Source organism: Clarias gariepinus, chromosome 26 (assembly GCF_024256425.1).
Source record: "Clarias gariepinus isolate MV-2021 ecotype Netherlands chromosome 26, CGAR_prim_01v2, whole genome shotgun sequence".
Lineage (NCBI taxonomy): Eukaryota > Metazoa > Chordata > Actinopteri > Siluriformes > Clariidae > Clarias > Clarias gariepinus.
The window spans coordinates 11,246,625-11,268,514 of NC_071125.1; the positions used below are offsets into that span (position 1 = coordinate 11,246,625).

At 36.7% G+C, this 21,890-nt stretch overlaps 2 protein-coding genes across 2 annotated transcripts; one reads left to right on the plus strand and one right to left on the minus strand.

Annotated features, from left to right (window-relative positions):
• Positions 1-1,198: 1,198 nt before the first annotated feature.
• On the plus strand, positions 1,199-20,372 carry LOC128514369 (E3 ubiquitin/ISG15 ligase TRIM25-like). Its single transcript, XM_053488190.1, has 8 exons — positions 1,199-2,013; positions 2,713-2,808; positions 2,993-3,226; positions 9,485-9,638; positions 16,982-17,023; positions 17,107-17,145; positions 17,226-17,255; positions 17,359-20,372. The coding sequence occupies exons 1-8, from the start codon at positions 1,426-1,428 to the stop codon at positions 17,907-17,909; spliced, it is 1,734 nt and encodes a 577-aa protein (XP_053344165.1). The 5' UTR covers positions 1,199-1,425; the 3' UTR covers positions 17,910-20,372.
• Positions 18,431-21,128, minus strand: LOC128513857 (uncharacterized). The gene is made up of 3 exons (XM_053487407.1): positions 21,027-21,128; positions 20,460-20,791; positions 18,431-18,435 (listed from the first exon to the last, which is right to left on the minus strand). Exons 1-3 carry the CDS (start codon positions 21,125-21,127, stop codon positions 18,431-18,433), a joined length of 438 nt encoding a protein of 145 aa, XP_053343382.1. The 5' UTR covers position 21,128.
• Positions 21,129-21,890: the final 762 nt, after the last annotated feature.

Sequence of the window (21,890 nt, forward strand, 5' to 3'; positions counted from 1 at the left end):
AAAATATAAACAACTATGTACATAAATAAATGCAACCAACAACAACAACAACTGACCAAATAATATATGACCAACTATATCTCACATTTAAAAGAACCAAAAGTGCTCTTTCTGCTCTTACAAGAGACAAACTGTTCAGCAACCTTTTTTCTGTTTCCCCTGTCCAGCTTGTCTTTATGTCCAGTACATGGCACACAGCAACACTGTTGAGGCGAGTTTGGGTCAGTGAATATTGAAAAGTAATACAATGAAATAAATGCAAACAGAATCTAATGGTACAGTAATAGGCTACTGTTGTTTAATGTCAACATTTTTCAACTTTCATCTCTCAACTTCACTTACAGGATTTCTCTTAAAAAAGGTGTCAATCTTCTCCTGCCTCTTTCTTTTCTGCATCTTAATGATACTGTGTGACAAAAGGACAGTGGTAAGCTTGATAGTGGCATGGGCCTGACAGGACTGGGACTGCTACATTTTGCTTACTTGCAGATAAGTACTGTAACGACTTGCAGATAAGCAAGTAAGCAATGAAGATATAAAACAAAAAAAAAAGTCCTCACAAAACGCTTTTTCTAAATAATAATAATATAAACAAAAGTATAATAATAAAAATAATAGTATAAATAATGTAACAATTTACTGTTTTAAAACATTAAAATAATACACACATTAAAATAACATTTTGCCATAGTCAACAGGTATGCAAACTGACATTATTTCTCACTTTTTTCTCCTCAACAGATACAATCAAACAACAGGCAGGTCAGCTAATGAACAAACAATGCTCAAAATATCAAAATCAATTGCACTGGCAATAAACCCATAAATACATTGCTTAACATTGTCATTTTGTCCCTCCTCTGTTAGCTACTGAACACTATCCCAATTAGCAATTGCCATTAGTTTAAAAAACGAAATATAATACAGAAAACATTCGACATGTCAACAAAACATAAAGAGAACATCTTCCCAAACATATATCAAGCTTATTTAAAAACCTCAAAAGCATAAACATTCAAAGTACCTGTAAAACGGAGATGTAAATAATCATAACAACCATAAATTCCCGCCTAATCTGCACGAGCTGACCGATAAATCTAACAAACCAAGAGAGGCGGGACTTAAGGCAGAACAGCCAATCATCAGCCGGTGTCATGTTTGAGAGGGAGGGGAGAGAAGAGCTGAAGCAAGCGTAGACACAGAGCGGCCTGAGAAACGGAGGAGCGAAGGCGTTTGTTTAAAACTGCGGGAAAACTGTAGAAAAAGTGTGGGTATTGAACCCTCTCACCGGGAAAAGTGTGTGTGTTAAAACACCCACATCCCCCACGGGTGCGACGCCCCTGTTCGCTCTCCAGTAGGGCGGTTAATATGCCACAGGAAGTACCGCTGTGAATCAAAGAATCAAAACGGAAAGCATATTAAGACATGGCGGAGGCAAATATTTTCGTTGATGAGGCACAGTTCTGCTGCTCGATATGCCTGGATTTGCTTAAGGATCCGGTTACCATTCCGTGCGGACACAGCTACTGCATGGACTGCATTGGGCACTTCTGGGATCAGGAGTTTCAGGTGAGAGCGTGTTGTTGTCCACAGTGCAGACACAGCTTTACAATCAGGCCCGAGCTGAACCGTAACACTGTCCTTGCTGAGCTGGTTGAGAAACTTAGACAAACTGGATCCTGTCGTTCTTGCCAACAAACTTCCACTTCACACGAAGGTGTCGTGTGCGACGTGTGCAGCGGAGAAAAACTTCCAGCTGTCAAGTCTTGTCTGGTGTGTTTGGCTTCATACTGTGACGTTCATGTAAAACCCCACTACGAGGCTTTTGCTTTTAAGAAGCACAAACTGATTCCGGCCTGCAACTGGCTTCAGAAAAAGATCTGCTCTGTGCACGACCGCCTTTATGAGTTTTACTGCCGCAAGGACCAGAAGTGTGTGTGTTACCTGTGCACGGTGGGGGAGCATCAAAACCACGACACGGTGACAGTAGAGACGGCGCGAGCGGAAAAAGCGGTGAGTTTAACTTCATTTCAAAGACTCTCAAAGTAATCTGCTGGCTACACTTACTGTAACTTTAAATATTGAGCATGGTTTATATGTGTTGTAGTTTAATAATAATAATAATAATAATAATAATAATCCGCCATAACATTATGACCACCTGCCTAATATTAGGTAGCCCCCCCCTTTGCTACCATAACACTGGTGCAGTGTGTTTTAACACCTTTCCATCACAAGCAGAATTAACCTTTTCCCTCAATTTGATCTACAGTAGCTCTTCTACTTTACCCTGTACAGTGGGGAGCATATATTAGGCAGCAACTGAACCTTTTTTTTTTCCTTAAGTTGATGTACTGGAAGCAGAAGAAATGGGCAAGGATAAGGACTTGGGTGATTTTGACAATAGCCAGATTGTGATGGCTAGAGGATTGTGATGTCTATTAAATTGATGAAAAGGTTAATGCTGGTTGTTATAGAAAGGTTTCAGAAGACCATTATGGCAAAAAGGAGGACCTATTTAATATTAGACAGGTGGTGATATATTATTAGTGATCAGTGTATCTCCAGAACCTATCTAAGGATGCTATATTTTTGTCGGCTGGAATACTGAAATGTACTGTATACAGTATCTATCTATCTACCTATCTATCTATCTATCTATCTATATATCTATCTATCGAATCATAAAATTGTTGAATTTATCTTTTCAAGGTTGAGCTTAGTAGGCTAAACAAGACAATAAATCAAAGGATACAACAGGAGGAGAAAGTGTCTGAGGATCTGAGAAAAACAATTACCAATACCAAGGTAAGTTCTGACTTAAAATATATTTCACCGAATTCTGAATCCAAAAGCTTACAGGGTTGCCTAGCAATGCTCTAAACAGTAAACATCATCCCAAGTTTTAAATCCTATTCAGAAGGTTGGGAATTTATTATTTTTGTATATGTTTTACAGTAAATGCTTATTGTTTCTGTGTTTCTACTAACAGCGTTTGGCAAAGACAGCTTGTAATAAACTGGAGCAGATTTTTGCTGACCTGTTAGCCTCCATAGAGAGGAGACACTTGGAGGTGATGGAGCAGCTTAGGGCACAGGAGGAGATTGAGTCAAGAGAAGCTAAGCAACTGTTGGAAAGGACTGAGCTGGAGATCACAGATCTCAAAAAGATAAGCACTGAGCTGCAGAAGACATTACAGACTGATGATCACATTGATTTCCTTCAGGTTTGTCCATAAGTACAATTGCATTATGAGTCAATGTAGAATAAATTAATTTAGAATATGAGCGATTCCCTTTTTAAATGAAATAATAATAATAAAAAAAAAACTTTTTCACAATATGCACTGTATGTTCACATATAATACATCAGTTTTTGTTCATCTTCTGTAAGTATTTTATCATAAGCAGGATAGTGGTAGATCCAAAACCTAACAATACTGGACATAATTTGCAGTCCCCATTCCATGTTTTTGCCGGTGGATAGGAAACCGATTACAACTCGGGAAAAATGCACAGAAGCTCTGTATAGACAGTAGCCTGGGCTCAGAATCTTACCAGGGACACAGTTGTGACAATGCTACTGTACCTGCTGCACTGCTTACTTGATTAATAACTAGCTTAAAAAATTATTTCATAGCTCTGCGATTTAATGATGATTTGTACATAAGCTAGGCTTGTGTAGGTAGGTGTATGTTTAACATTGGAAGAGGACAATCACTTGTACATTTACATTTAGGCATTTGGCAGACGCTCTTATCTAGAGTGACTTACAAAAAGTGCTTTAAAGTTTACATCACTTGTAGAAATTATGTGCCGTATATGGGTTATAAAAACAGTTTGTGGTGTATTACCTATATTTATTAGTGATGCTTCGATTGATCGGCCACCAATCATGATCGCCCGATATTGGTTCAAAATAGCTTGATCGAACCCCAAAAGCGCTAATCAAAAAAGCCGATCACTTGACGGAAATTACTCTCGCGACTTTTTCACAGGTGCATGCACGGCGCACAGGTAAACAACAGCAGAGCGGAGCTTACTCAGTGGCAACATGAGTTTTCCTGTCGTAAATTAAAATAAAGACGTAAATTTAGCCGTTTGCAATGTATTTCGTGATGAAATCCCTTGAGGTGGAAGCAAGCAATGGCATTTTAACACCACAAACATGATTAGGCATCTTAGAACCTGCCATACAACTGAATATGCCGAGTATAAGAAACTAAACCAGCCGAAGCCAACAACATCCCCATCCCTCAACCAGCCGACTTTGAGTGATGCATTTAAACAACATGAACCATACAGCAGGGATAGTACGAGGTGAATAGACATCACGTTCAGAGTTATGGAATTCATTGCCTTGACGAGCAACCTCTATCCGTTGTGGAGGATGAAGGGTTCCGTCGCCTGCTAAGCTGCCTTGATCCACGATACGACCCCCCAGGCAGGAAATACCTAACTGATGTGTGTCTTTCCACGCCGTACCAAACAGTGAACACGACCATTTACAGGCTTCTGAAGGATAGTGTATATATTAGCTTCACAAGCGATATATGGAGTGCAGATGCCTGTCCAATGTCCCTGCTAAGCTTAACAGCACATTTTATTGACTCAAACTTCGAAAGACACAACATTGTGCTACACTGTCAGGATTTCACAGGGTCACAATCTGAGGAGGCTTTGGTGAACGCATTTAGTGGCATGTTTCAGTCACGGGGGATCCAAAGAGAAAAAATCCACGGAATTTTAGCAGACAACATGTTTTTGTTTTCATTTTTGTTTCTCTGCCTTGTTATTTAGGAAGGATGGCATTGGCTTACAGTAGCTGGCATTATTTTATTTTTTGGATCTGATGTAGCTAACGTTTATAATAATAACAGAAAAAAATAAAAATTTAGTTTTGTCCTTTGTGGCAGTAGCCAGTTTTGGTGTAACAAGTTTTACATTTTGCTGCCAATTATAAACTGTAATCAGTGTATTGAGAGGCTACATCCCATTAGGCTGATCTGATATGTGTTGGTCTGCCTGACCACTCTTTGTTTGGAATAACAAGTTACTCTGTCTTATTTGGGAAAGATGGCCTACAGTACCTTTAGTTCTCATTTTCTAAAATTAACACTTGGTGGTTCTTCAAGATCTTGACTATAGCCTATTTCTATAGTTTTATTTCAATATAGTTAATTTAGAGTTAGTTTCATTTCTACAAATGGTGCAAGCTAGATTATAGATAAAAGATTCCCATTTCCCTGCCATTCTGTGATCGGCAGTGATCGGCAATCGGCAGATCATGATCTTGGTGATCGGCTCCAAAAATGCTGATCGGAGCATATATGTGTGTGTATATATATATATATATATATATATATATATATATATATATATATATATATATATAGTGGAACCTCGGATTACGAGTAACGTGGTTTACGAGTGTTTTGCAAGACGAGCAACAATTTTTAATAATTTTTTACTTGAAAAACGAGCATTGTCTTAGTTAACGAGCACCGAGTATCATGTTTCACGCATGCGCTTCTTGTTTTAACAACGAGCGTTACGTCATCACAAGTGAGCCAACGGTTTTTCTCTCTCTTGCAGCAGAACACACACACACACACACACACATTAACGGAGAGACCGTTTTTAAAACCGTTTAAAAATTAGCAAGGAACATCGCTAGTCACACTCCAGTGAGTGCATACTAACGGGATTACTAATGTAAAGTAAAACAACAACAACAACAAAAATTAAACAGCTCCTCACCTTTGAAAACAGTCGCGACAGAGAAGAGTTTGTGTGTTTATTTGGCAACCTGAGAGGAGGCGAGCTGTAAAGCCGAGACCTATCGTCTTCCCTGCTGGGTCTTAGTGCCTGCAGTGTTTTTGAGTGTGCGCGTGTGTTTGTGTCTGTGTAAGGCAGAGAGTTTGTGTGTTTGTTTGGCAACCTGAGAGAAGGGGGGCCGTAAACGCGATCGAGCCCCCCTTCATCCCCCCTCCTCTCAGGTTGCCAAATAAACACACAAACTTCTCTCTGTCGCGATTGTTTTCAAAGGTGAGGAGCTGTTTAATTTGTTTTTTGTTGTTGTTGTTTTACTTACAGCAGTGATCCTGTTAGTATGCGCTCACGTGAGTGTGACTAGGAATGTTCCTTGCTAATTTTTAAATGGTTTTAAAAAAGGTCTATCCGTTAATGTGTGTGTGTGTGTGTGTGTGTGTGTGTGTGTGTGTGCGCGCACATTTTACACACATACACTCTGCATGCACAAACGAAAACCCTTATCTGTCGGGGTTTAATTTTACATTTTTTTTAAGGTAAAGTACAGGTTAATTTGTTTTATTTTTACTTTATATTTTGTATTAATTATATTTATGTATTTATTTTTTTGGGCTGTAGAACGAATAATTTAAGTTTCCATTATTTCCTATGGGAAAATTAAATTTGGTTTACGAGTGTTTTGGAATACGAGCCCACTTCCGGAACGAATTAAGCTCGTAATCCGAGGTTCCACTGTGTATATATATATATATATATATATATATATATATATATATATATATATACACAGTGGTGTGAAAAACTATTTGCCCCTTCCTGATTTCTTATTCTTTTGCATGTTTGTCACACAAAATGTTTCTGATCATCAAACACATTTAACTATTAGTCAAAGATAATATAATTGAACAAAAAATGCAGTTTTTAAATGCTGGTTTTTATTATTTAGGGAGAAAAAAAATCCAAACCTACATGGCCCTGTGTGAAAAAGTAATTGCCCCCTGAACCTAATAACTGGTTGGGCCACCCTTAGCAGCAATAAATGCAATCAAGCGTTTGCGATAACTTGCAACGAGTCTTTTACAGCGCTCTGGAGGAATTTTGGCCCACTCATCTTTGCAGAATTGTTGTAATTCAGCTTTATTTGAGGGTTTTTTAGCATGAATCGCCTTTTTAAGGTCATGCCACAACATCTCAATAGGATTCAGGTCAGGACTTTGACTAGGCCACTCCAAAGTCTTCATTTTATTTTTCTTCAGCCATTCAGAGGTGGATTTGCTGGTGTGTTTTGGGTCATTGTCCTGCTGCAGCACCCAAGATCGCTTCAGCTTGAGTTGACGAACAGATGGCCGGACATTCTCCTTAAGGATTTTTTGGTAGACAGTAGAATTCATGGTTCCATCTATCACAGCAAGCCTTCCAGGTCCTGAAGCAGCAAAACAACCCCAGACCATCACACTACCACCACCATATTTTACTGTTGATATGATGTTCTTTTTCTGAAATGCTGTGTTACTTTTACGCCAGATGTAACGGGACACGCACCTTCCAAAAAGTTCAACTTTTGTCTCGTCGGTCCACAAGGTATTTTCCCAAAAGTCTTGGCAATCATTGAGATGTTTTTTAGCAAAATTGAGACGAGCCTTAATGTTCTTTTTGCTTAAGTGGTTTGCGCCTTGGAAATCTGCCATGCAGGCCGTTTTTGCCCAGTCTCTTTCTTATGGTGGAGTCATGAACACTGACCTTAATTGAGGCAAGTGAGGCCTGCAGTTCTTTAGATGTTGTCCTGGGGTCTTTTGTGGCCTCTCGGATGAGTTGTCTCTGCGCTCTTGAGGTAATTTTGGTCGGCCGGCCACTCCTGGGAAGGTTCACCACTGTTCCATGTTTTTGCCATTTGTGGATAATGGCTCTCACTGTGGTTCGCTGGAGTCCCAAAGCTTTAGAAATGGCTTTATAACCTGTACCAGACTGATAGATCTCAATTACTTTTGTTCTCATTTGTTCCTGAATTTCTTTGGATCTTGGCATGATGTCTAGCTTTTGAGGTGCTTTTGGTCTACTTCTCTGTGTCAGGTAGCTCCTATTTAAGTGATTTCTTGATTGAAACAGGTGTGGCAGTAATCAGGCCTGGGGGTGACTACAGAAATTGAACTCAGGTGTGATAAACCACAGTTAAGTTATTTTTTAACGAGGGGGGCAATCACTTTTTCACACAGGGCCATGTAGGTTTGGATTTTTTTTCTCCCTAAATAATAAAAACCATCATTTAAAAAATGCATTTTTTGTTCAATTATATTATCTTTGACTAATAGTTAAATGTGTTTGATGATCAGAAACATTTTGTGTGACAAACATGCAAAAGAATAAGAAATCAGGAAGGGGGCAAATAGTTTTTCACACCACTGTATGTGTGTGTATATATATATATATATACAAACAAAGATAATATTACTGTATATATACACTACCGTTCAAAAGTTCAAGAACTCCATGATCGTTTCTGGTTTTTATTTCTTTTTACATTGTAAAGGAATGCTGAAGGCGTCTAAAAAATGCATCAATCTCCTTTGAACAGTTGATAGAGATTTATCTGCTTCTTATGCTCTGTAAAGACTTCATAACCCCTCTAATCTGAGGTTAGATTGCTGTTAATTGGTCATTTTTCAGGCTGATAACTCTTAATGAAAAAAAAAAAGAAGAAAAAAAAAAAAAAAAAAAAATATATATATATATATATATATATATATATATATATATATATATATACTGTATATAGATATTGACTCATAGAAACTCTTTGATGTTTCAGTAGAGTATAACAAGATACTGGAATATAGTTTGATTCCGTTAATTATTCACCTTTGTTTAAATTAGAGAAAACACAAACAAAAAAATGAATCAAGCTTTATTAATTACTATAAAACCTACATGACTGAAAATGCCTATATCCACTAATAGTTCAATAACTATAATGGTTAAAGCAACCAGCGTTTAATCAATCTGACCAAGAAATTATGTCATATGTATTTCTGCTGCAAAGTAGGTGGGTAGTTGGACAGGTAGAGATTTGTCCAAGGGACATAGATCTTCAGAAAATAGTAGCATTTTGGGGTCATCAGGTCTCCAAATCAAATTTAGGTTCCACCACAGAGACAAAAATATAAATTAGTCACTGTTCATATGTTTAATACAGGGTGACCCAAAATTATAGATCCATATAAATTTTCACTTGAATAACATAAAATTTTTATTTTTTATTTTTATTTCACACTTAAAACAGCTACGAAGCTAAAAAAAAAAAAGGACGTCACATAGAACCAACTTCCAATCAACTTATTTCTTTGAGGTCACGTGAAGTCAGTAGTCTGCTGGAACAATTAGAACAATCATTGCACTAAAAGAGAAAATCATCTTTGCAATTAACATCAGTTCAGTTCTCATACATTAAGAAATTATGAACATTCTTGTATTCGACATAATCCTCTGCACTGAAAAGTCAGTGCCATTCACAGCAATTGATGTAATTTATTCTTTTTTTTTTTTTTTATCAATTGATCCAGATTTTTTGGAAGGGCCACCCTTGTATATAAAATATGCGAATAAGTTTATTATCCACAAAGACATCTAATGTTTTGACCCATATTTACTAACGGTACCAATAATACTGAAGCCGAATATGTAGATTATTTATAACATGTTGTTGTACCAATCCACAGAGCTTCCTGTCCTTGAAGTATCCATTGGAGTCTCACATCACTGTCAGGGCTACCCAGAAAATCACATTTAAGCATGTTGTTCAGGCAGTCTCAAAGCTGCAGCAGAGCATGGAGGAAATCTGCAATACAGAAATGAGGAATATTTCTGACACAAGTAAGAGGCTTATAATGTTTATCACCTAATAACCTATCTCTGGAAAACATGCATTGTATGGCCAAAAAAAAAAAATAGTGAGCATTGATATGACTAGTATACAGTAGGATCCAACGCATTATTCAACTTTTGAGGGACAGGGCTAGACTTATCAGCCTTTTGGAAGATATGTGGTTGGAATACATGAATGGGCCACTCCATTCCCCTGTGTAATCAAATCTAAAGGCAGTCAAATGAAGTCTTGGTGTGTGTAACTTTTTTTTATTTGGCCAGGCAGTGTATCTTATTTTCAACCCTGTCACCTATACAAGAAAGTTTATTTTGAAAGGTTAGATTAATTAGCTGCTTACTTGACCGATTGTGCCCCGAGGGACACAAGGGACGTAAAATGTAGGTGTTTGTCAATATAGCATATATATATATATAGCTACAACCGCTTGCAAAAATTATAGAATAACCACTCTCGGAAAATGTTCATTTAATCATGTAGAGAAAAAGAAATTACAGACATGCCATATTTTATTGAACATTCCCTGTTCTGACTGTAAGAAAATCTTTTTTTAAAATAATAAAAAAGAAAGAAAAACATTGTCAGTTGCAACTGTTTTTGTAGACCAAGCAGAGGAAAAAAAATGGAATCACTCAATTCTGAGGAAAATAGTATGGAATCATAAAATAAAAATACAACAGTATACCACCTTTGGCTTAACAGGTTGAATTCTCTGAGGCATGGCTATAACTATCGTCAAACAGTATTCTTCATCAATCCAGCACCAACTTTCTCTTAATGCAGTTGCCGGATCAGCTTTGCATGTACTATTTTCTTTAATTTCCTTTATAGATTTTCAATCAGATAGAGGTCCAAACTATTTGCAGGCGATGTCTTTGACATACTGTATGTCTTTCTGAAGGAACGTTTTCTCTGCTTTTTCCCTATGATAAGATGCATTATAATAATGAAAAATGATGTCATCGTCACCAAACATTTTTTTAATTTTATGGAATAAGAAAAGTGTCCAAAATTTCAGTATAAACCTGTGCATTAATTAAAGATGTTAGGACTGTCATTGTAACCTTGTTTTTTCTGTTCAGTTGTTAATGATGGTTTTTCATGGCTTTTGTGTACATAAAATCCCATTTCCCCCCATTTGTTCCTCATTTCTTTTTCTGTTTTTAAGGCATATTGCAAGTTTTCTTTCTTGATGTTTTCTAAGACTAAAAGGCAGATGTAATCTACATGGTGATTCCATAATTTCTTCCTCAGAATTGAGTTTAATTTGTTTATTTTTTTATTTGTATATTTAATTTTTATTTTAACAAAATTTCACAGGGAACTGATGCAGTGTTGGGTAAAATAGAAGTGATATGCTTGTAATCTTCTAGTGAAGTCTGCTGCTGCATTCTAACTAAAACTTGTTTCTGCACCTAATTGAACAACCAGACAGTAAGGCGTTGCAATAGTCCAATCTAGAGGTGATAAAAGCATAAACTAATGTTTATGCATCGTTTAGTAAAAATATCTTTCTTATATTGGCAATAATTCTGAGTTGAAAGAATGCTATCCTGGTAATATTATCTACATGTGCTTTAAATGAAAGACTGGAATCTATATTTACACTGGAGTCTTTTACTGTTGCATTTGATGAAACAGAAAGGCCATCTTAAGTTACAGTGTGATCAAAAAGCTTGCTTCTAGCTGCATGTGGTCCTATGATTAAAATGTATCTTATCAGAATTAAACAGAAGGAAGTTAATTAACATCCAGTTTTTTATGTACTCTTATGTACTTTACACATTGCTCAACTTTATTAAGCTGTATTTTTCTCATCTGGGTTTGTTGTGATAACTTTGTCATCAGCATAAAAATAATACCATGCTTACAAATTTTGTTGCCCAGAGGAATCATGTAAAGAGAAAAAGCAGTGGGCCTAAACCTGAACCCAGTGGAACACCAAACTCCACTTGAGAACATGCAGAATAGTCACCATTTAAATCTACAAATTGATAAAGATCATTTTCCAATCAGTGAAGGAGAATACTATCTGATTATTTTGATTTATACACATTCACATTTCATACAAACTTTCATAATTCATCTTATAGAAATTATGGATTCTGAAAAGCTGCTTTGCGACAGTAACAATTGTTAAAAGCGCTATACAAATAAAATTTAATTGAATGATACTATGATCAATGGTGTCAAAAGATGCACTAAGGTTGATATGGCCTGTGGTTGGACAGCTGACAGGGGTCGAGGCCAGGTTTCTTAATTAGTGGTTTAATAACTGCTTATTTAAGCTTTAAGATTTACTGCTTTAAGATTTTGGAACATACCCACTGCTGAGTGAAGAATTTATTCTTTTCAACAGGGGTTCTGTTATTGCCATACAGTAAGTGTAGCTACAAATATTAAGTCTGCTCAGTTGATCGAGCTAATTGTTACTATAGAGAACTTCAAATGCATTAAGTTTGCAGAAGCTTTATTTAATGCAACATACGCGTTCTATTTAATCCAGGTTTCTGTTAAACACAGTATATCAAACTCCTGAACAGTGATCGTTTCATTAACAATAACTGCTTTAGATATTAGAGATCTATTATTTAACAGCTTCAGATCAGAGGTTCTGGCTTTGTATTCAGTCTGCTCTGTACTTTTGCTCTCTATGATAATTAAATTACTAAAACAGACTTTCTGGGTCTTCCTACATTTTTTGTTTAGCTCGAGGTACAGACACAGTCTCAATATGGTGAACCCTGTGTGACGACTCTATGCAGCTGGCAGACGGTTGGTTTAGCTTGTTTGTCTGCTTCCTGGCCGGGGCATTGAGTAGTCACCAATTAACTAGGCCTTTTCTCGTACCATGAGGTATACCACAAGAAATGAGAGCAGCACCTTCCCGAAAACGATGGACGCCGTCCTGGCCTAACAGGCCAGCTTTTCCCTTAAAGGTACTCCAATTGTCTATGAAGCCCAAACTGTTTTCGGAGCACCACCTTGACATCCAGCGGTTCGGCGCCCCTTACCTGCTGTAAGATTTGTCACCAGTTCGCATTGGAATGGGGCCAAAGGATATTACTTCATTGGACATTGCCTTTACTAATTTAAACACTGTTAAGTTACTGTTACTTACCACTGAATGACGAAGGGGTTATATCTTCTACAACCTATGCCGTCCTACATACCTTAAAGATTACCTGCTATTCAATTCAATTTTATTTTATTTGTATAGCGCTTTTAACAATTGAAATTGTCGCAAAGCAGCTTTACACATTCAAAAGAATTATTTAAGTTTGTATGGAATGTAAATGTGTATGCATCAAAATGGTCAGATACTCCCTGATGAGCAAGTCGAGGGCGACAGTGGCAAGGAAAAACTCCCTGAGATGCCAATAGGAAGAAACCTTGAGGGTAACCATACTCCACTGGGAACCCATCCTCAATTGTGTGAAACAGAAAGCAGGAATCGATCTGCCTTTATACTAGGGCTGTGTATTGGCAAGGGGCCTCACGATACGATACGTATCACGATACATGGGTCACGATACGATAAATCACAATATATTGCGATACAATACATATTGTGATATATTGCAATATTTTGTATTAGTATGTGTGTCACATTATATTGACAACTTGATAAAGTAGGCAGACGAATTAAAATTCCAATTTATTTTCCATCCATTCCAATTCATTAGAATGGCACAGTGTGATTGAAGTCCATATTGTTATAAAACACTTAACACTTAAACATTCAACTAAAATGTATATGCCACTAAAGTTACATATAAATTAAATAAACAATTTATAAAACTAAAATAAATTTAAGCAAAAAAATTTAAGTTCATCAAGTAAACATAAACTGGAACATAATGCTCTAATATGAGGTATTAATTGTCACCAAACTGTTAGACCAAAAACTCTCTTGCCTCCAAACTATTAGAAACTTAAGTGTCTAAAATATTTTGATAACTAATAAATGATTACATATTAACCATGTTTTGACATGTAGCTTTACCTCTTCGTGAATTGTGGGCACTGCTACGTCCGTTATGTGTCTGCGAGTGGGGCTCACGTAGCGCGGCTCCATAGTATTCACCATATGCCTGAAGCCGGCATTTTCAACCACACTATACGGCCGCAAATCCTTACAAATGAAATGCACAACTGATTCCGTTATCTTCTTTGCGCGAGTTGAGGTAGAAGGAAGCTTGTTAGTGATGTTATCCAGTGTAGTTTGCCTTAAATCAAGAGGTTTCGGCTGAGGTCGCAGTGCCGCTAATTCATCTGCGTGGTGTCTTGTTAAGTGATAACGCAAGTTCGTAGTGTTTCCTGAATATTTTAGGATAGATTTGCAAAGCTTACAAATGACATTTGTTTTGTCTAATTCGTTACTCCCTGGTATCGTATTGAAACCGAAGTGCAGCCACACATCAGCCCTAAAAGCTGGAGGTGTTTTTATATTTTCCGCCATGCTCACTCATGTCTTGCTTACTTACTTGTTCTGATACTGTACTGCTTAGTGTTTTGTTGATAGCGAGTTAGCGACATCTTTTGGAGTTTTTTTGGCACAACTTGGATCGATACTTGAGGTTTGACTATCGATACACTATCGTAAAAGAAATTATCGCGATAGTTAGATATATCGATATTTTTGCACAGCCCTACTTTATACGGTGTTTTAGGTGTCAGGCAGTTCAGCTATAACAGTTGATGTTAATTTATGTTTATATGGAGTCCAGGTAGTTATTGGAGACTCGGATAGACTTGTAGAAAATTCCAGTCCTGAACTATCGAACTGTCAACACCAGAACCATCTTCTTGGTAGAGTGAAACCGTCCCCAAACACCAGATGCATCCCAAGAGACACACAGGGCATCCATGTGATGAGATCTCCAACCAGAAGCGGGGCACCAGGATGGGTCAGACAGGATGACCTGCTATATCCGGTGCTCTGGCTCCCGAATTACACCTAATCACTGCCACTGGCACCCCTAAAGGCCAAGCTAATTTCTTATGCCTCAATATAGAGTCTCCTATAACTAGAGCTCTTTCAGGTTTCTCAGAATGCAGGAGGAGAGCAAACCTGTTGGACACTTGAAGCGTGGAAGAGGTGTGCTTCGGTGGTCTAGCCTTAGCTTTGGCTGAGTGAGTATGCCACAGAGTCGTCACCCACTCACGCCCTGCTGTGAGTAGCGGGCTGGCCATTTCCGTATGTGGCACCCAGACTTTCCGCTTCAGGAATAACACTGCTCTCGCGCTTTCTAACCCTTTCTAAAGTCTGGATGCACTCCACTAACTCTAATATCTTCTCCATCAGAATGCTAACTTATATACACTTATCACAAATAAGTCTAGTCTAGACATCCTGCACTCCACACACTGAACAAGCTGAATATTAGCCATTATAGCGTACCTAAGTGGAAGTTTTGTTGTTCGGAGCTGGTTCTTCTTAGACAAAGAAACTCTCACATTCTCCAAAGTGTACAAAAATTAAAAAAGACAAAAGTGAAAAGTCAAATGATATTAAAACTTTTTTTTTTATGTATACATTTAAAAAAGCAAAATAATTTTAACGTTGATACAAACGAGGAACTTTCGCGGAAACAATTTAAAAACAGGAAGCTACAATGAGTGATTGCATTTTTTTCCCTCTGCTTGATCAGCAAAAAAAAAATTGTAGTCAACAAGTGACTAAAGTTTTTTTTTTTTTTAAGTGTTACTTAAAGCCAGAAGGTTGGAATGTTAAAAAGAGAATAGTTTTGTGTCATGTCTGTAAATAGTTTTCTTCACAATTAAACAATTAAATCAACATTTTTCAAGTGTTCATTCTGTACTTTTTGTCAGGGGTTGTATAGTGAATTGGAAAATTAACATTGTGTTAAAACCACCTCCTGTTCTAAGATGAAGATATTTGATGGCTTAGGTGATCTATTCCATAAACTTAGTTTAATGAAAGAAAAGGGAACAACCTTTAGAGGAAGAATAACATGTTGTTTTACCTGTTGTTCTAAATATAATTCACTATCATACTGATGATTTTTCATGTCAGCCAAGCTTTCTTAATGTTCCAACATGCTTTAAGTTATCATGGAACATCATAAAATATACTTCCACAAGTATATGCATGAGGCGCAATCAATTGAAATCGGGACTTGTGATTTTGCCAAATAACAGAACACAGTGATGACATTTAAAAACTACTTTCATTTTTCTATATAATCCCTGCTACACTATTGAACTTAAACCAGCATTTCACTAGTGCCTGGATAGAAGGTTTTTCCAGTACGCCACAGCATGATTGGGCTTCAGGTCTGAAATGCTGGCTTCCCAGGAACTTTTTTAGTGGCCCAAACAAGTGGAAATTAATAGATGGAGTCTAGTACTGTATGGGAATACCTTCCAGAAACTCCCAGCCAATTTTTTCTAATGTGCAAGTGGTGTTTGTGAATGAATGTGTGTATAGTTCCCACAGACAGATACATAGTTTCACTGCAATGTTTCACTGCGGCTAATAGTCTTATCACCGTACTGTGCTTGAAGTCTTCTGTAAATGTCAATTAGTTTTGTACCTTTTATTCATGAGAAACTTTCTCAAGAAAAATTTCATCAAAAGTCCTAGATTGACTCGAACACCCCTTGTAAAATCTGGAATTTAGAGACCTTTTTCTTCTAAGTCTGTTTAATTATTAAGTAAACCCTCCTCTCTGCCCCCTTGTTTATATAAGCCTTTAAGTGTAGTAGTGCTCTTCATGTCTTTATATACAGTATTGGAATAGTAAGGCCAATTCTTTTGTTTTATCTGTACACTAAAGACGTTTTGGTTTGATATCCAAAGATGAATATGAGATGGTGATTTGGAATCAGCTTTCTTTTTCTGATAATTACTTTACGTTTTAAACAACTTAAAATATTGCTCCTTTCATTTAATCCACACATTTTAATAAAAAATTTTTATTGAAATATATAATTGGTATATATGTTTATACATATAAACATAAATAAACTTGGCAGGGGCACTAAGCAGAGAACACCCTCAACGGGGTGCCAGTCCAGCACAAACGCATATGCCCTGACATATTACATTAGATTTTAGGTAATTTGTAAACACCAATTAGCCTAATCTGCTTGACATTGTACATAGTGAAGGGGATCCACCAAGCACGGGGAGAAAGAGCATACTTTAAAAGAGGTACAAGACCACTGTGCCACGATCAGAAATTCTGATCCATCATATTTATCTTTTAATCAAACCCAAAATGTCTTGAGCGTGTTGCAAAACAGGGAGATCTACAGTATAATCTTGTTGGCAGTCCATTACTCCGTTTCTTCTGTGTGTCTGTAGTTAAGGATGTACATATCTTTCATGGATGTAAGGCAAAGAGAAGTGAGTATGCAGATCATTTGTTATTGTATTTATTTTTACTTTTGGAAATGTGTATATTTCTGTTACTCTTTCTCTCTTCGCAGCCAGAACACCAAAACCAGAAAAACCAATTTCTAGCTCAGGTTAGTGCCCAAAATTTTAAATAAGCACATGAATGATCTTTTACCTGATCACTTATTCAATATGTAATCTGGTGTTTTAGAACCAAAGACAAGAGAAGACCTTTTACACTGTAAGTTTGTGTGGAAAACACACACACTAACATAATCAGAAATATAAAAATGATTTCTGGTATTTGGTCACAATTTCACAATTTCTTGTTATTGTAATTACAGATGCCTGTTACCTTACTTTGGATTCTACAACTGATAATCCAAATCTGCATGTGTACGACAGGGCAGTTGAGTGGATTATGCCTGTTGATCAGGCTCCATCAGAAAGCAGGTGGCCTTATGTGCTGTGCAGAGAACGGCTGACAGGACGCTGTTACTGGGAGGTGGAGTGTAATGGCCTTGGCATTTGTTCAATTGGTCTTTGTCAGGCAAACGAAAGTGCAACACCAAGTCTAAAGATTGGCTTTGGCAGAGACGATCTGTCCTGGGGCCTGGACTGCTTTCAGCTCACGTACATGTACCGTCATGCAGATGAAAACATTCTGATCATGGTCCCCAAGTCAACCAACAAAGTGGGAGTTTTTTTAGATCATAGGGCGGGAATTCTATCCTTTTATAGTATTACTGACACATTGAATCTTCTTCACCGAGTTCATACACACTTCACTCAGCCACTCCACGCTGGCTTTGCACTCTGGGGCAATGGCTGGCTGAGCAGCGCACGTTCAAATTTCTGGACAGGGTGTATGTCTGTTAAACTACTAAACCTATGATTGCTTTTTACCCCGAAATGTTTAGTCAGTATTTACTTAGTGCTCAGAAATGTCCAATGTAAGGACAGAGCGAGCCCGGTGCAGCTCAGCTTAACCTAACTTTACATTTATATAAACAATTTAAATATTATACACGTTTTACTAATATTTAGAAGCACATCTAGGTAAACAATATCTTCCAATCGGTGGTCCTGGAATACCCCTTGCCCTGTTAGGGTTTTCATTTTCCTAAATGCATCTGATTGAAATAATCAGTTATGAATTACATGATGTACATGTGTTAGAGCAGGGAACACACTAAAATGTGCAGGGATGGGCGTTCTCCAGTACCACTATTGTGAATCAGTTAGTTAATTCTGTAGTTTTTTATTCTGTAAAACTGCTTTGCAACAGTGATCATTGTTAAAAGCTCTATACAAATAGAATAGAATTGAATTAAGTAATTATCACTTATCACACTTTTTCTTTTGCCATTTTGCGTTTTTCATCACAGCTTTTTAGATATTTGCTGACACAGTCGTTCACGCTAAAGCAAGATATAGATGTTTTTGTACATCACCCTTCACATGGTTAATGTTGATAATGCTAAGTACTTTGATTATTTGAAAATGGCAATGCAGTTTTGATATGCGAGAGCCTGTAATGTCTATGCAATTGGCCCCCTGGAATAAAACAAAAAAAAATCAAGTTTAGAACTTTTAAAACATCATGGCAAAACCAATTGGTCGGAAAATGATTAACAAGCTACATAAATTTGTTTGTTATAATGCAGTTTTTTTTTTTTTTTTTTTTTTAAAGGGTGTAAAAATGTGGATGAATGATAGAGGTTAATTTCATGCAGACATTTTAAATAAATGCTGAAAAGATGGAATTTTACAAGTACATTCGAAATCACTTCATTCATATTTTAATTCATGTTAATTTAATTCATGTTAATTTTATTGAGATTTCTTATTCTTCAAGGTTTCTTCCAATTGCTATCTTGAAGAGTTTTTTTTCTTGCCACTGTCACCCTCAGCTTGCTCATCAGTTACAGTCTGATAATTTCTTGCCTTCATACTGTGCTTTAGACTATCAGTTGACTTGTGCAGAGAAAGGGTGGGTACAAAGTCAATAGCCCTATTAGTGCTAATGGGTCATTGACGGACAAGACTTTTTAATAGGCCAATTTTAAAATACCAAAAATATGGATATGTTTGCCAATTTTCTAAACATTTGGAATGTAGTGTACACATGCCTTTATAAAGAAAAGTAAAAAAATTGACATTTTAGTGTTTTTTACACTTAAGTTAATAATACATAGCCTTAAAATGTCATCTGGGGAGACCGTAATATATCGCAAAATTCACATTTTTATGTATCATTAAGACTAGTTGAACTCATATCAGTAAGTAGATAAACTGATGAAGAAAGATAAACTTTAGTGCCCTTTCATTTTATGAAAACCATTATTTCACAAGTTTATTCTATAATATCAGAGTCTCCCTCATTATCCAGTTACAATACTGATTTTTACTTCAAAAGCAAAAAAACTGATTTAGCATTTATACAGATATTACACATTCAACAATAGCATACCACTGATTAATATTTGAGGCTAAACTGATAGATATTTGGTTATGAATTTAGTGTAATTATTGCCATTTTTTGGTTACCCCACATGACATATGGTCGCCCCAAATGATAAGGAAACCACAGGTATAAAAATTTCAGTTAAAATGTACACAAAAGAGTTCAAGACGAAAGAAAATTTAACTCTTTTTATTCGAATAACATTTCAAAATTTAAATATAACAAATCAGAAGGACATTAACATTTAAAATTATATAATTATTTTTTGCAACACACATTAAATGCTTAAGAACTTAAGAAGCTAAGTAAAAATCTCTTTTTTGGAACCTTTTTAAATTTATTGGAAAGGGGTGAACACTACTTGCATCTCAATTAACCTTTCAACATTCAAATATCACAAATAATAAGTTTATTTTTCTGGCCCTTTCCTTTTCTTTTCTCATTGAAAGGGCCATATTTCATTCTTGTAATTTGTTGTTGTGTTTATTTCATTTCAATTTGTTAGTTAAGCATTATACATTTAGTCCATTGAGTTTATTAGTTTAAGCACTCAGTATTATACTCGTAAGTTGTATTGTGACATCATTTCATAAGTTCTGTGACATCATCCTACAGTTGTGTAGCTGCATGTCTATCATGCACGTTAGTTGTAAGTTGTTGTTAAGACATGGAAGGATACAGAAAGGTGTGGAGAACACAAGCTTTTGACCGTGATACTGTAAGCTAAAGGATACAGTAAAATAAGTTGTTGTAACTGTAATCTACCGAAGCTACAGAACACAGCAAACGACTTGTCGTGACTACAGTGGATTTATGCAAGAAACTGTAACAACCGTTGTACTTTGATGTTGAAAATAAAACAAGAGACAAAGAAATCAACGGACGTCTGGAGTCGTGAGTAACACTGTGTAACAAGAAAGAAACGCATCAGAACTTGTGAACTTCTTAATTCATGCTTCTCAGCCTGGAGTTGTTTACAGCGTTTCTCAGCTTTCTTTTCTCTATCTTTTCTTTCTGGTGTGGAGGACATTTGTGGATGGAAATCCTCATTTTGCGGTGGAGCATCCACCACCACACATCCCCCTGGACTCTCTTGCTGCCCCTCCACTGCTTCTACACCTGCTGGATCTGGCAAAGTGTTCTTTATGGATTGAGGCGTCAGGTCCAACATTGCCTTCTCCATCTTTCTTCTCTCCCTGTATCCTCTGGATGCAGCCTTCCACTTGTTTCTCAGATTATTCCTCTCCCTCTCTGATAACTCATCTGACTTCACATATGGAATCTTCCCCTCATGCTTTCTTTTTTGGTAGCTGAAACAATAGTGTACAGAGTTGTTCATCAACAACAAGATAAACATTCTACACCTGTGCTCTTTCCTCTTTATCCTGAACCTACTCTCTTTAGAGAACAGCTGTTTCGTTGACCAATGTTTAACAGCTCATTGTAGCATACAGTCTAAACTGTTTATTTGATCTACCCTGGTCTCCTACTTTCTGTAGCTCTATTGACTCTAGCTCACTGCTACAAAAGCTCTTACTTCTTTACCTCTCTCTTTTCCTTGCATGATACTCTGCTCTTGCTGCAGGGTCGGAGTTGACTTTCTGTCTATGACGAGCAGTCTTCTCTTTGCTTGTTAATCGTGCCATATAGGAAATAGGTAAAATAGGTTAAAACTTGTTTTAAATGACTAATTCATGTATAGTCACATAAATAGAATGTCATTGTGTAGTTGTTTTTGTTTTTAAACAAAAAAAAAAAAGATAAAATATACAAATAATGATGCTTAAACAATTAACTCTATGCATATAATTGATGTATAGAATATGAAAACTACAAATATAGGACATACAGGGGTGTGAAAAACTATTTGCCCCCTTCCTGATTTCTTATTCTTTTGCATGTTTGTCACACTTAAATGTTTCTGCTCATCAAAAACCGTTAACTATTAGTCAAAGATAACATAATTGAACACAAAATGCAGTTTTTAAATGAAGGTTTACGTTATTAAGGGAGACAAAAAAACTCCAAATCTACATGGCCCTGTGTGAAAAAGTGATTGCCCCCCTTGTTAAAAAATAACTTAACTGTGGTTTATAACACCTGAGTTCAATTTCTGTAGTCACCCCCAGGCCTCATTACTGCCACACCTGTTTCAATCAAGAAATCACTTAAATAGGAGCTACCTGACACAGAGAAGTAGACCAAAAGCACCTCAAAAGCTAGACATCATGCCAAGATCCAAAGAATTCAGGAACAAATGAGAACAAAAGTAATTGAGATCTATCAGTCTGGTAAAGGTTATAAAGCCATTTCTAAAGCTTTGGGACTCCAGTGAACCACAGTGAGAGCCATTATCCACAAATGGCAAAAACATGGAACAGTGGTGAACCTTCCCATGAGTGGCCAGCC